Raw genomic sequence first — 13,068 nt, 5'->3', positions numbered from 1 at the left:
CTGCTTCCTCGCACTCGCATGCCTTGACTTCTACCGAATCGAAGCCGCTCGGCCGTCATCGCGCAGTCGCTCGATTTGGAGAATCTTCGTCGCGGCTGCAGTACCGCACAGCCTCCGTGACTCCGCTGGTCGTCTCCCTGCGACTCTGACGCCCGATTCCATGCCGCACCCCGCGCCGCCACCATGCCGCCGAAGAGGGTCTCAAAGTGCAAGACTGGCTTCTTCGAGGTGCGGGAGAAGTCGTCCGTGAACTTCGGTGTCGAGTTCAAATGTGATAGCTATTGAAATTGTGTAGTAGTTCAACTAGTTTTACATCATCTATTGAAGCACTAGTTTCACATCATCTATTCTACAACAACTATTGAAGCTGGCCCTTTTTTGGTGATGTACAAAGTATATTTTTGGTGATGTATATTTTACTCCAATCATTTTTTGGTGATGTAAAATACATCATCTATTGTAGATGCTCTTATGTTTTATCCTTTTTACAAATCTTTATGTTTTATCTGAATATACATGCATGTACTACTCACTCCGTCGACAATGGACGCATACAGTTTTTCCTTTCTTGAAAACAAACATTGTAATGTTTGAACAAGTTTATTAGGAAAGGTATCAACAACAATATTAGTTTTTTTGACACAGCACAAACGCAGAAGGTTATACATATGCATATACACTTATCCTTATGAACGCACACACGCAGACCCTATCTCTATGAGCATCCCGGAGACCGAGTCGGCACATCATCTTGAGATACCCTTCTCTATAAATACTCTTCTCTACAGGTCTCACCATGCATGTTTTTTTTAGTTTTCTCTATAGGTCTCACTATGCATGTATTCAATGATATTGATTTGATATTACATATGTAGATACTTTTCTCCATAAATTTGGTCAAAACTCACCAGCAAAAAAAACTTGGTCAAAGTTGATCTAACTTGACTTTCCAAAGGACAAACTATAGACACTATATTGTGGAATGGAGGTGTTTTCTCCAAATAAAATTTGCTGTATGGAAGAAGCAGACAACGGAAAAAATGGAAAGAAAATCTGCAACCCAGTCAGCACGGCTCATGGATGTGGATGCAGAGAGATCGTAACCTATACGTCAGGAAAGGCATTACCGATAGCCAAAAACATCACGCTCGACCCCGATAGAGAGTCACTGTCCTCGGTTACTTGCATCACTTCGTGTTATTTCTTATTTGAGAAACCATCGACCATGCATGCATGCATGCATGCATGAGCTTCCAGTCTTGGCTTGGTGCAACTCAAATCATGTTCAGAGAAGAGATCAAAGGCTAGACAAATAACACGCTGCATGCCCATGGCCACGGTCTTTGTTACGCAGCAGTTCTTTTTCATATGCTCCTTCTAGACGAGCAGAGATGTGGATCACCAGAGAACCATCCGCAGAATTCTTTTCTTCCCCGACACGGCTTCAATACTCGACAAAACTTCGGATATATACAAAACTTTCACCCAGCTCTCGGTCGTTGTTGATCCGTCGCAGTGCCACACTAGACAAGATCACAGAGGGAAGGGGTTCTCAGATACGCAAACGGACGATAGATGGAGGTGATATTTTCTGCTGTCATCGGTGAGCTCGCCATTAGATCCATATCCTTCCTCGTGGTACCTGAAGCGGATGTCGGCGCCGACGGAGGAGGAGCGGCTGCTGCTCCGGGTTCGCGTCGTTGTCGAGGAGGCAGATGGCCGGCTCATCACGAACCAGGCCATGGTGCGTCAACTCGGCATACTGAAAGAGGAGATGTACAGAGGGTACTACACCCTCGACATACCCAGTTGCCAAGCCCATGGAGAAGACAGGACGAAAGACCACGAGGTCAGTTACTCCTTTGCCCCGTCCAAGTTCAACCCTGCCAAGCGTGTCTGCTTCTGCGGTGGCAGCGATCGTCGTGGCGCAGCGCAAGCTGAACTGATGGAGCGAGTTCTGGGCTGCTTAAGGGATGCCATTGAAGACGCGAGTGAGTTCGTCATGCTTCTGAACGGATGCCCACGCTTGCACCGCCAGCCGTACAGCACGTATCTGCTGCTGGGCAAGTGCATGTTCGGGCGCCAAATGGAGATGGAACACGTCATGAACTTCCTGTTGTTGCAAGCCCATTCCGCTGGAAGTCCGGCGGTCATGCCGATCATCGGTCCAGGGAAAGTCGGAAAGAGCGCCCTGATCGAGCACGCTTGCGATGACGAAAGGGTGGGCAGCCACTTCTCTCAGATCCTGTTTTTTAATGGAGATGACCTTGAGCATGCTAGCGTGGAGGCCCTAAGTGACGGAGCCAGAATCAAGCATCGAAACCGCGGCGGCACGGGCGGTGGAAGGACGTTGATCATCATCGAGCTGCTTGCAGACATCGACGACCATGCATGGAGGAGGCTGTATTCGGCTGCAAGGAGCCAGAGGTGTACTGGTACTTGTTCAAGGCGCGCACCTTCGGTAGCACGAGGGCGAAGGACATGGCCAGGGTGATGAACGGGTGCTTCATGGGCGCAAGTGTCTTCAGCGGGCTACTGCATGCAGGCCAACTCGAACCCCAGTTTCTGGAGCATGGCCCTCGCGGGCCTGAGGAACCTGATGAGGACGAACGTCTCGCTGTACGGGGAGCGCTTCGTCGATCCTTGGCACATGGCGGAGCCGGTGTTTGTCAGGAGAGCAGAGAACGGTTCTTCGGAATGCGTCGTGATGGTTGCCAACTACGAGGCGTGGACTTGTGCTGAAGCTGGACCTGGAGATCCTGAGACGACAATGAGCGTGCATGACCTTTTCCTTGGAAGTGTGAGGCCCCGAGGGGGATTCAAGGTCCGTGCGTGGACGTCTCACCTGCCGCCTCACTACACCTACACGCTTCACTGTGAGGCGCAGAGGCCACGACGACTGGTTGTCGGGAGCGAGTGATTTCAGATGCAATTGTGCGTCAGTGCATGGACGTGCAACTGTAGTTACCCGCAATCTACAGACGTACCACTACAGCTGCACATAGTCGATGGGCGTGCAACTACAACCGGGTATGTTTTCAAAATTGAGAAGTTTTCAATTTTCAATTTGGAGTAGCTAACCACATCTGCCATGTGGTTTCAAATGAGAAGTTGTAGGTGATCACACACACACACAAGAGACAGAGAGAGAAAGCCAAAAATCGTGCGAACGCAGGATATACATATACGATCGATCAGTATATTCAGCATGTAATTAACGGCTCTTTCAGGGCAGAAATATCAGACGACATCTACGTTTTGAAACGGATGCAAGACACGTTGCAGCAGCTCCTGGTGACCTCATATGTCGGCAGTGAAAAAGATCCCGATGGAACTGGCATGATGCACTACGTCCACGTAGCGTGCATGCCACTTGCACGGCCCAGTTTTGGCTGCAAGATGCGATGGGTCAGTTTGATGGAAAACGACCTCTTTTTTGGCAACTCATAAGCCTTTGTTGATTACTCAAGGGTAATACATTCGCGGATAATACAATCACGGAGGAAGTTTGGAGCATAGTTGATCCAAAGGCACCTCCGACGAATACACAATGCATAATATTGGGATATATCCATGAACACTATATTCCTATAATCTGTACTCACAAATACACTATTGTTCATAGAAGTGGAACCGAGGGAAAGCCCAACTCTTTAAAAAAAAATAAGAAAGTCCAAAACAAATCTTAAACTTGTAGACGAAAGCTAAATTGAACCTAAAATCCCAATCCCTGAAATCAGCACATTGAACTGTCTGATCTCGGTCTATTTTGAATCTTGAAAACTTTTAGCTAGTATTCACCGACGTGACAAATCAAACTGTGGGATCGTTGACTAGCTTGTTCTGTTTTTTTTTCTTTTTTAATTTCTCACTGTTTTCTTTGGTTTTTCTTATTTTCTTTCTTCATTATAGTTTTGATTTTTTTTTGTTTCTTTCTTGGTTTTCTCCAGGTTTCTTGTTTTATTTTGTTTCTTTTTCTTTTTTGCAATGGTTTTCTTGTTTTCTTTTTGTTTTTCTTCTTTTCTTTTTAAAATTTTCAGGCTGGTGCGGCATGATGCGGTTTTCCAGGCTGGTGGTTTTGGTATGTTGTTGGAACTCCATTTTTTGTGACCTTCCGAGTTTGCCTGCTGCCGTCTCCTCACATTGCGTACTGCTTTGGTGGAACTCAACCTTTGTTAGTGCTGTGTTGTAGGTGCTTATGACATACTACTAGTGGTTGGGGCGCACCCTCCTGAGGGGAAGCTGTAGCGGTGCTAGATTGGGTTCGCCCCTTTCGCTTTCTTACTTGTACTAAAGTAGTATTATTGAATCAGAATCAGAGGTGCCTCGTTATGCACTGATTGGATGGACACATACGCAACAACCAATTCAACCCAAGTACAACACCTTTGTAGTGCCACGGCTCGTGTCCTGTAAGGCCGTTTTCAAATTCTCAATCTCAATTCGAATTACAATTTCTTCGTGGAAAATGATGATCAGAGTATCATTCATAGATAAAAGCTCAACAAGAGTCCCGCAAAAAAAAACTCAACAAGAGAGGGGAACCAAAACAAGTCGCTTAGCTCAAGGAGGCGCTAGTAATAGTACCCACCGGCTGCGTGGTGCGCCATGGGAATGGGCATCCGCTGCCGTCGATGGCGAGCCCATCGAGGTCATGCTGCCCCTGCATCCCGCCTTGCCAGCACTGTGCCCACATCTGCTGCTCCTGCGCCAACACTCCTGCTTCCTCTCCATCTTTGTCATCTTATAGGAGGTGGACACTCGTATCAGCGCCAGCTCCTATACCTATTAATTATAAGGAACATTGCACTCATATACCAATGAAACTAATAGATATTCTATTACTTTTTACAAAGAAAAAGGAACAATGCAGGTGTTTGTTATCAAGCAAAAGTATGGCCACACAAGGACGTAAGACTAACGTAAGCATTTGATGTGAGCACTCTTCTTCAGGCCACAAGCACACCAATCCAACATCCCACAGCTAAACATAATGGATGTGTGTACATACCATTATAAAGGGGTATGCAAGGTTACTGAGAGAAATGAGAGTAATTAAACATGCTATAACCTAACCATGAGCTGTCATAAGAGTTATATCACTTGCTAGTCCTATTTTCTTAGGAGCAGAGCAAATTGTCCAACAAATAAATAATCAATATATACAAGTATGTAACGAATTAAACCAAGTTACTAACTCTGATATAACTCACAAACCTAGTGACATTTCAGGAGCAGAGCAAATTGTCCGACAAATAAATCGACCAACACAAGTATGTAATGAATTAGACCATGTTACTAACTCTATCATACACCTCATATTTGAACCAGGCATGTGTGTGCAATAATACAAATTATTTCTCTCAAAAGTGTCTCAATATGCTCTAGTTTATCTCAAATTGCATCATTGGACTCATAAACTGAAACAGACAACTTGCCCTTACTCATGACCAGTCAACCAGGTGCCGCCACCTGAGTGCGTACCTTGCTGTTGCAATTCTTAACGTGTTTGATAGCCTTGATGGTTGCTAGTTGCTCAAAAAAGAATACACTGAAAGAAACGACAATGCTTACAAAGAAGAATATATGCAGCAGAACTGCAGCAGCAGATATTTTAATTATAAAGCATAGCAAGTAGATTTTTATTTACAGGTAGGTCTTACCAGGCGGATCAGTGAGTACAGAGAGAAGGCTGGCAGTTGAAATCAAAGCTAAACATCTTCCAAAAGGCAGGGGATCTCCAAAAGAGAGAGAATGCTTTTGGTTTAAAATCACACATGCGTATGCATATAAAATTTAAACTGGACATTCATTAATAGCCTCCCAACCTCAGATTATGCACTTGGTTTGGTCCCTGACATCAACGACACTATGTACGTGAACATTAGATAGTAGTTACTGATGCTCATAAGCACAGATTAGCAGCCCCATTCTTGAACATCTAAAGATAATTTCGAAATGTATGGAAGTTCAGTTGCATGAGTACAACATTAAAACAGAGAATAAGATAATAGTTACTCCCTCCAGTTCACAAAATTTTGTCAGTTTTGACATAATTTTATCGAGTGTTCGGAACATAGGAATATAAAAAATTGGGAATGCTACTACAATGATAGTATTGTACAGCCGCCGCTAGGTTATTCCTTCAATATGCTTTGTGCTGCCAGCATGAACAATCATATCATGTGATGCTTCTACTGATTTCATTGCATTGTTCAAAGTTATGTACTTTATGAGCAAGTTTAACAAAAAGCATATGGAGCCAAGAGCAACAATCATGTGGTCACCACAAAATCTTTAAGAGTATGTACTGTTTCCAGTGGCAAAAATCAAGTCTGCGCATGTATTCAACAACTGGACATGAAAGAAGCAATATAAAAGTTGGAAGGAAAATGTGACAATTATTGAATCACTGACTATAGGAATATGGTTGCAGCCACATTCATCAAAAGCACGAAATCATTCCTCAAATCCCTTGGGACAGGTAAAAAAATAAGTGCTTGATCACCCTCATTAGCTTGGTAAAGTGGAAGGATTGACCAAGAATAAGCTACTTCTAACAAGACGTTGGCCCTTCGATGTCTTATCATTAAAAATGTGCACCAATTCATTATTCTTTTAGCATCCAAACAACCGCATTATCAAATCAAATTGGTAGAAGTATTTAGTGGACAGTCAGTGAATGCAAATACATGATTTATAATTTGCAGAAGCATATAAATATATACTGATTACAAAGACATACCTACAGCACATGCTTCTTCGAACTTCCCAACATCCAAGGATTCAGGACGGACAATGCAGCATCTGTGCAGGAAACAAATTGATGGTCAATTTAATTGAAGCTAGATCCTATTTTCTGAACGAAACATCAAGCAAACAGTAGTAGTCACTCATAAATTATTTGACTAAGTTTTGTTCATGGTATCCCCTAGTCCAAGGTTGTACCTGATGTTGATGGGGATCGAATTAGCTCCGTGTATTTTTTCCCTCGTCGGCATCGATGTGGACAGCAGGTGGCAATGTCTCAGTCTTGGCACACTGCCCTTGGTGCCCATGGCAAAGAAGATACCCATGGCCTTGCCCGGAGAGGCCCTGCTCACCCCCCCCCCCCCCCCCCCGGCCGCCTGTACTCTGTCAACAGCCTGCAGCAGCATCCTCGTCTCATCTTGTATGAAGATGCAGGTACCTTCTCCGGCATGTATTTGAAAACAGTCTTCATCTGTTCATCATATATGTTACACTGGATACAACCTGCAAATGAATGCAGGTATTGATTCGTTCAAAGCGTGTGGGTTGCAAGCATATGAAACAACATACTTAGATGAGTTACCTGAGCTTTGACAATGTCGCAGACAGCGTATATGCCCCAGTCCCTGGTGTAGTTTTGTTGAAGAGGTGGACCTTGCTGAACTGCATAGATCGGCCGCATGCTGTCAAAGAAGCAATGGTGGATGGTCACCCTGATGCACCTGTCGCCCATCTGCATGGGGTCTTCTCTGATAAGCACAGTAGATGTTAGCGTCAAGTTATTTGTTTTCTTTTATAAAAGGGATGGAAACTTTGGCCTAATTACAAAAGCAAGTTTTACTGAGCAAGACAGAAAAATAAAACAAAATGACAACATGAAATGAATCAACATTTTCCATGCCATTCAGATCAAAAGAAAAAAAACTTTACATAAATAATTGTTAGAATTATAAATAAAGCCCTCCCTAATGCTAGATAGAACCTTCTCTTGTTGATGACATTTAGCAGGCCCCCAACTACTTGTAGTGTGAATATGGACAACTTCATCAGCTTCTGATCCATCACTTTCAGAACAATTAACAACTCTTAAGAATAAACCACATCTGGCATCTGTATGATCAGAGTATGCTACAAATTTTAGTGTGGTGAGAAGAGGGTTACTTAGGTGAATAAACGACGCCTATCTCATCCTGATGGAAAATTCCTTTGCAGACTCCATTGCCTCTGGGACACCAGCATAAAGATGTGCTTAAATGGTTGGAGTCCGTGATGTCCAAGTCAGTACAAGAAGATAAACACAAGGCCAAGAATTAGTGGTGATACCGGGTATAGTAAGTGAAGCGAGAGCAGCAGCAGCAGCAGCGTCATCGAGACTTTCTGTTTACATGTAAATACCCGAAGATGATGGGTCAAAGAAGCAAAAGAATGAAAATAAGATAGTAGTGTACTATGTAATAAGAAGGATCAGAGAACTGGTGGCCATTGTGTGAGTAGCTCGTGCAAGAATCAGAAGAAAATTTTGTGAGCGACACCAGACGAAACAAGATTCTTAGCTTCTTTCAATATTTCAGGTGCTTCCTAAACTTGCAATACTATAATATTTAACTATGGATGAGTGAGCACAGTTTTAAAATCCAATCAGAGGAAATAATAAGAGTAAAGTAGTAATTATTGTACACTTTGCAAATTGGAAAGAGACATACCGGAAGACCATAGGACAACAGTCTTTCCAAAAGAAATTGAGGGGTATACTGTGAACCTTCACAAGGCTAGTACACTATTATCCGGGCTCTAGGCCTAAAATCATTTGAACGAACTTCACGCAAAGGTACAGGGATGAGATTAAAAAGATGGTTTGATGGGTATAGGCATATACTTAATAGTGGTGGTGTTGGAAAACATATCAAGAAAATGTGACAGTGACAGGCATCTGTGAACAATTGTTTTATTTACAAAATGGAAAATACTGAGCTTGAATTATTAAGTGTTTGGTATGAATAACCATCCAAGTAAGCAAAGACGAAAAGTATGCTAAGTGGACTGCATAACACACTAACTATTTGCATTTGACAACAACATTTCTTGAAATTATGATTCAGCAGTGAGAGGCGTCCTAGCATGCATACCAGTCATGGTGTGAATCAGCAGGAGGTTCTTGAACACGTGGATGGGCGCGCCGGCTGGCACAGCAAGCAGCGCGAACCGCATAGCGAGCCTCTCAGAAACAAATGATGGAGTAAACTAAGATAGGAAGATAACCGTAGGAATACATGAAGTCGTCTCCAGAAATGATGAGTTCCAAGGTAATATACATCAGAGTGGTTTTGGTGATAGAAGCTTCAAGGCTATTGGTAGTTGCTTGTGTATAAGGTGACTTTGAACGGAAAAGAAATTGGGCAATAAACAACGCCGGAACACCAGTAGTATGAATAGAAAAGGTGGGAGAAATAATAAGCAGGCCTCATGTGAGAGCTGTACTGCAACTATCATGGTAAGGCTATGAAGAATTTAGTAAAGAAGTCTGAATGTGACCTCCTATAAAATGCTTTCTAGATAGTTATATTGTAGTAAGACCCTAAATCAGGAAGAAAAAACATGTTCCAATGAACAAACACTCTTCACGCTGATCTTTATAGAACATACATACTGCATATATACATCAAGATCTAAATCCAATATATTCAGGGTGGCATGAACATATATGCAGTGCTTCCTGTAGTATTTACCTTGAGACGAGTTTAGTTCCGAAAGAAAAAATTGTATGTACTCCATACTGTTGCAACTTCATCATTATGAGTCAATGTACCTAAACCAAAGAGAAAGAGAACCAGGGATAATTATATAAACAATCTGCAACAGCGACCTATAGACGGAATGGCTATTTACTGACAGATTGCTGACTGATCTGACTATGCTTTCTTTACCTAGAAAAGAGGATGAGCAGCAAGACGGAGACCCACGGGCGGAGGTCCCCGCCGTTGCCGCAGACGTGGCCGAACCTTAATTTGCACACCCATTAGCACTATGTTAGCAAACAAACATACATCAGGCCAGACCATTGTCCAAGGAGTTGCTGCTCCTTCTCCTGGACACACTGGTGCACAGCAGATACAGATAGCCCTAGCACACCAACATTCATTTAGTACAGACCATATCTGCAGCATAAAAATCTGATAATTAGAAGACCATAATTCAAAAATCTATGGCTAGGGCAACAATTAGCAAAATAAATTACTACTTGTGTGCCTTACTTCATTTAGACGGGTGCATCAGCCCTAAACATATGTACAGGTGATACATTGATGGTATTTTTGGCCAAGTCTGATGGAATTGTCTGCATGTCATAGATGACCAGCAACTCATGTACAGGTGACATATATAAAATTGACCTCCATGTACATACAGTGATCTAAGTCTAATTCTTTCAATTCCACACATGCAGATGGAGAAGGAAGATGGCTCCATACCTGGGTGACCGCACGGAGGTGGAAGAAGGCATGGCCTTCTTGCCGTCGACGGCCAGATCTGCTCCCGGTGGCGCTCTTCATCTCGTCCTCCCTTCCCTTCTGTGGATGAGGACGACTCCACGGACGGCCATCTCCGTGGCTGTGGCTGACCCGCTCCGGCCGCCGCTCAACCCAGCACAACAGAACCACCTCTGCTGCTCTGCCTCGTCCTCGGCGCCATCGACCTTAGCGCACCTACCAGCCACCTCCGCGAATCAGGTCATGGATAGGGGGCGACGTCGGTAACCCTATCTAGGAGGCGCTGAAAGGGGAGAGGAGAGCTCGCGTGGGGAAGAGGAGAAGGCGACGGCTGCATCTGGGGAAGGAAGATTTGGGAACAACCGTATGTCTCCCTCTATTTTTGTGGCCAATACGCAACTGCATACGTTTTTGTCTCACGTGAGCGCATGGGTCCAGCGCCGACGTGGCATGCGCGAGCGGGCGCCCCTTGCGTGACTGTTAATGGGTTCAATGTGTTGCATCACCCAACCATTGATATCCTTGTAACATAGTTAGGGTGTGGCGTGTGTTGTAATCTGTTAGGATAGGTTAGGTTGTTGTGATAGTTAGCTTGGAGATCAATCCACACCTAACCTAACCCTAACCTCTCTGTAATCCTGCGCCGGCCTCTGGCCTTTATTAACACGTAGCGCGCCCCTGCAGTAGCATGCGCTTCCATCTATTTTCACATGGTATCAGAGCCTAATTCTTCCATCTCATCTAGGTCATGTCATCTTCCTCCTCCTCCCACGCCATGGCCATGCCCTCGCTTGCCTCCCTCGGCCACACCATCACGGAGAAACTCACCCGCGACAACTTCCTGGTGTCGAAGGTACAAGTCCTCCCGCACGTCAGGGCCGCGGCGATGATGGGCTACCTTGATGGCTCAATCAAGGAACCCGCTGCTGTCATCGTCACCGAGAAGGACACCAACGGGAAGAAGGAGATCACCGAGATGCCCAATCTAGAGCATGCGATCTGGGTTACCCAAGATCAACATGCGCTTACTTTTTCGCTTGCATCTCTGTCCCGCCAAGTACTCATGCAGGTGTCCAATCACACCACGGCCGCGGGCGTCTGGCAAACCCTGGTTGAAAGCTTCTCCGCGCAGTCCAGGGCGCGCCAGATTCAGCTCCGCTCCGCCATCGGCAACGCCCGCAAGGGCGATCTCTCTGCTTCCGCTTACTTCACAAAGATGAAGGGGCTAGCGGATGAACTTGCGGCTGCAGGAAAGCCCCTGGAAGAGGATGATATCGTCTCACACATTCTTGAGGGACTCATGCACGAGCCCGAATACAACGGGTTCGTCACCTCCATCTCCACGCGCACTGGGAACGATCGGCCGATCGGTCTCAGCGAACTTTTTTCGCTACTTCTGTCTGCGGAGGCCCGGATCGCTGCCCAGCACGCCGCCTACACCGCTCACCACTCCGCCAATCTCGCTGCAAAGGGTGGTCGGGGCGGTTACGGCGGCGGACGCGGCGGTCAGGGTGGCAGACGTGGTGGCTATGGCGGCGGCAACTACTCCGACAACCCGGGCAATGGTGGCGGTGGTGGTGCGCCGCGCCAACATGGTGGTGACCGCGGTGATCGTGGTGACCGCGAATGCTGCCAAATCTGCAAGGAGGAAGGCCACGGTGCATGGCGCTGCAGGAAACGGTTCGACAAAAGCTACAACAACAACGTGCGCAATCCCGCTGGAGGTGGTGGTGGCGGTTGACGCGACAATGGTGGGCATGGTGGCGGCGGCGGGGGTGGCAACCCTCGCGCTGCCAACTCTGCTCACTCCTACGGCGTAGATACTAACTGGTATCTGGATACCGGCGCCACGGACCATGTTACAAGCGAACTGGAGAAACTAGCCGTCCGTGATCGCTACACCGGCACCGACCAAATCCACACGGCTAGTGGTCAAGGTATGGACATAGCGAATATTGGTCATTCGGTATTGTCTACTCCCTCTGGTTCCTTGCACTTGAACAATATCCTCCATGCTCCTAGTGCAGACCAGAGCCTCCTTTCTGCCTATAATCTTATGCGTGATAATGACGTGTTTATTGAACTTCACCTCGAATTCTTTCTTGTTAAGGATCAGGCTACCCGGAGGACAATCCTGCAAAACAAGAGTAGATGGGGCTTGTTCCCCGTGACCGGACGGCAAAGTGCTCCTCAACGCCAAGTCCTTGCTGCCATCAAACCATCCACCTCACGGTGGCACAAGCGCCTAGGGCATCCCGCTCTTCCGATAGTTCAAAAGATTCTTCGCAACTTCAACCTCCCTGTTTCAAATAAACAAGATCACCTTCTAGTGTGTGATGCATGTCAGATGGCCAACAGCCATCAGTTACCTTATTCTCGTTCAACTAGTGAATCCGCAGCTCCTTTAGAGCTATTTTTTTAGATGTGTGGGGTCCCGGACCCGTCTCTGTAGGAAGACAAAAATATTATGTTAGTTTTATCGATGATTTTAGCTGGATATATTTGCTCAAAAATAAATCTGATGTCTTCGAGAAATTTCGTCTTTTCCAAGCTCATGTTGAACGTCTCTTTGATCGCAAGATCATTGCCATGCAAACTGATTGGGGTGGGGAATATCAACGGTTCAACTCGTTTTTTGAACGCATTGGCATCACACACCACGTTTCTTGCCCTCATGCTCATCAACAGAACGGCTCCGCGGAGCGGAAACATAGACACATAGTGGAAGTTGGTCTCTCTCTACTTGCTCATGCCTTCATGCCGCTCAAGTTTTGGGACGAAGCGTTCCTCACGACAGTTGTCGGGTGGTAGGTGCGACATATGCCAATGGGTG

At 45.7% G+C, this 13,068-nt stretch overlaps 1 protein-coding gene and 1 pseudogene across 5 annotated transcripts; one reads left to right on the top strand and one right to left on the bottom strand.

Annotated features, from left to right (window-relative positions):
* The first annotated feature begins 1,544 nt into the window (after window positions 1-1,544).
* Window positions 1,545-3,669, top strand: LOC109778636 (uncharacterized; annotated as a pseudogene).
* Window positions 3,670-4,387: 718 nt separating this feature from the next.
* On the bottom strand, window positions 4,388-10,574 carry LOC109778648 (uncharacterized). Of its 5 annotated transcripts, none has more exons than XM_073511040.1 (11): window positions 10,218-10,574; window positions 9,675-9,905; window positions 8,074-9,556; window positions 7,733-7,974; window positions 7,334-7,499; window positions 6,949-7,254; window positions 6,746-6,807; window positions 5,829-5,941; window positions 5,664-5,738; window positions 5,485-5,551; window positions 4,388-4,785 (listed from the first exon to the last, which is right to left on the bottom strand). In XM_073511040.1, exons 4-6 carry the CDS (start codon window positions 7,810-7,812, stop codon window positions 7,219-7,221), a joined length of 282 nt encoding a protein of 93 aa, XP_073367141.1. In that variant the 5' UTR covers window positions 7,813-7,974; window positions 8,074-9,556; window positions 9,675-9,905; window positions 10,218-10,574; the 3' UTR covers window positions 4,388-4,785; window positions 5,485-5,551; window positions 5,664-5,738; window positions 5,829-5,941; window positions 6,746-6,807; window positions 6,949-7,218. The 5 variants fall into 5 exon arrangements, with proteins under 5 accessions (XP_073367141.1, XP_073367142.1, XP_073367143.1 ...); XM_073511041.1 differs by having other exon boundaries at window positions 5,829-5,869; XM_073511042.1 differs by lacking the exon at window positions 5,829-5,941.
* Between the last annotated feature and the right edge of the window lie 2,494 nt (window positions 10,575-13,068).

The sequence above is a fragment of the Aegilops tauschii genome, chromosome 3 (assembly GCF_002575655.3).
Source record: "Aegilops tauschii subsp. strangulata cultivar AL8/78 chromosome 3, Aet v6.0, whole genome shotgun sequence".
Lineage (NCBI taxonomy): Eukaryota > Viridiplantae > Streptophyta > Magnoliopsida > Poales > Poaceae > Aegilops > Aegilops tauschii.
This window is presented reverse-complemented; position numbering and strand designations above follow the sequence as displayed.

Bases quoted from the DNA above. Each gene is read 5' to 3' on its own strand.
- LOC109778648 (XM_073511039.1), bottom strand. From the start codon at position 7,812: ATGGATCAGAAGCTGATGAAGTTGTCCATATTCACACTACAAGTAGTT. The intron at 7,500-7,732 runs GTTCTATCTAGC...TGTGCTTATCAG, and splicing joins AATGTCATCAACAAGAGAAG to AGAAGACCCCATGCAGATGG. The intron at 7,255-7,333 runs GTAACTCATCTA...ATTCATTTGCAG, and splicing joins GCGACATTGTCAAAGCTCAG to GTTGTATCCAGTGTAACATA.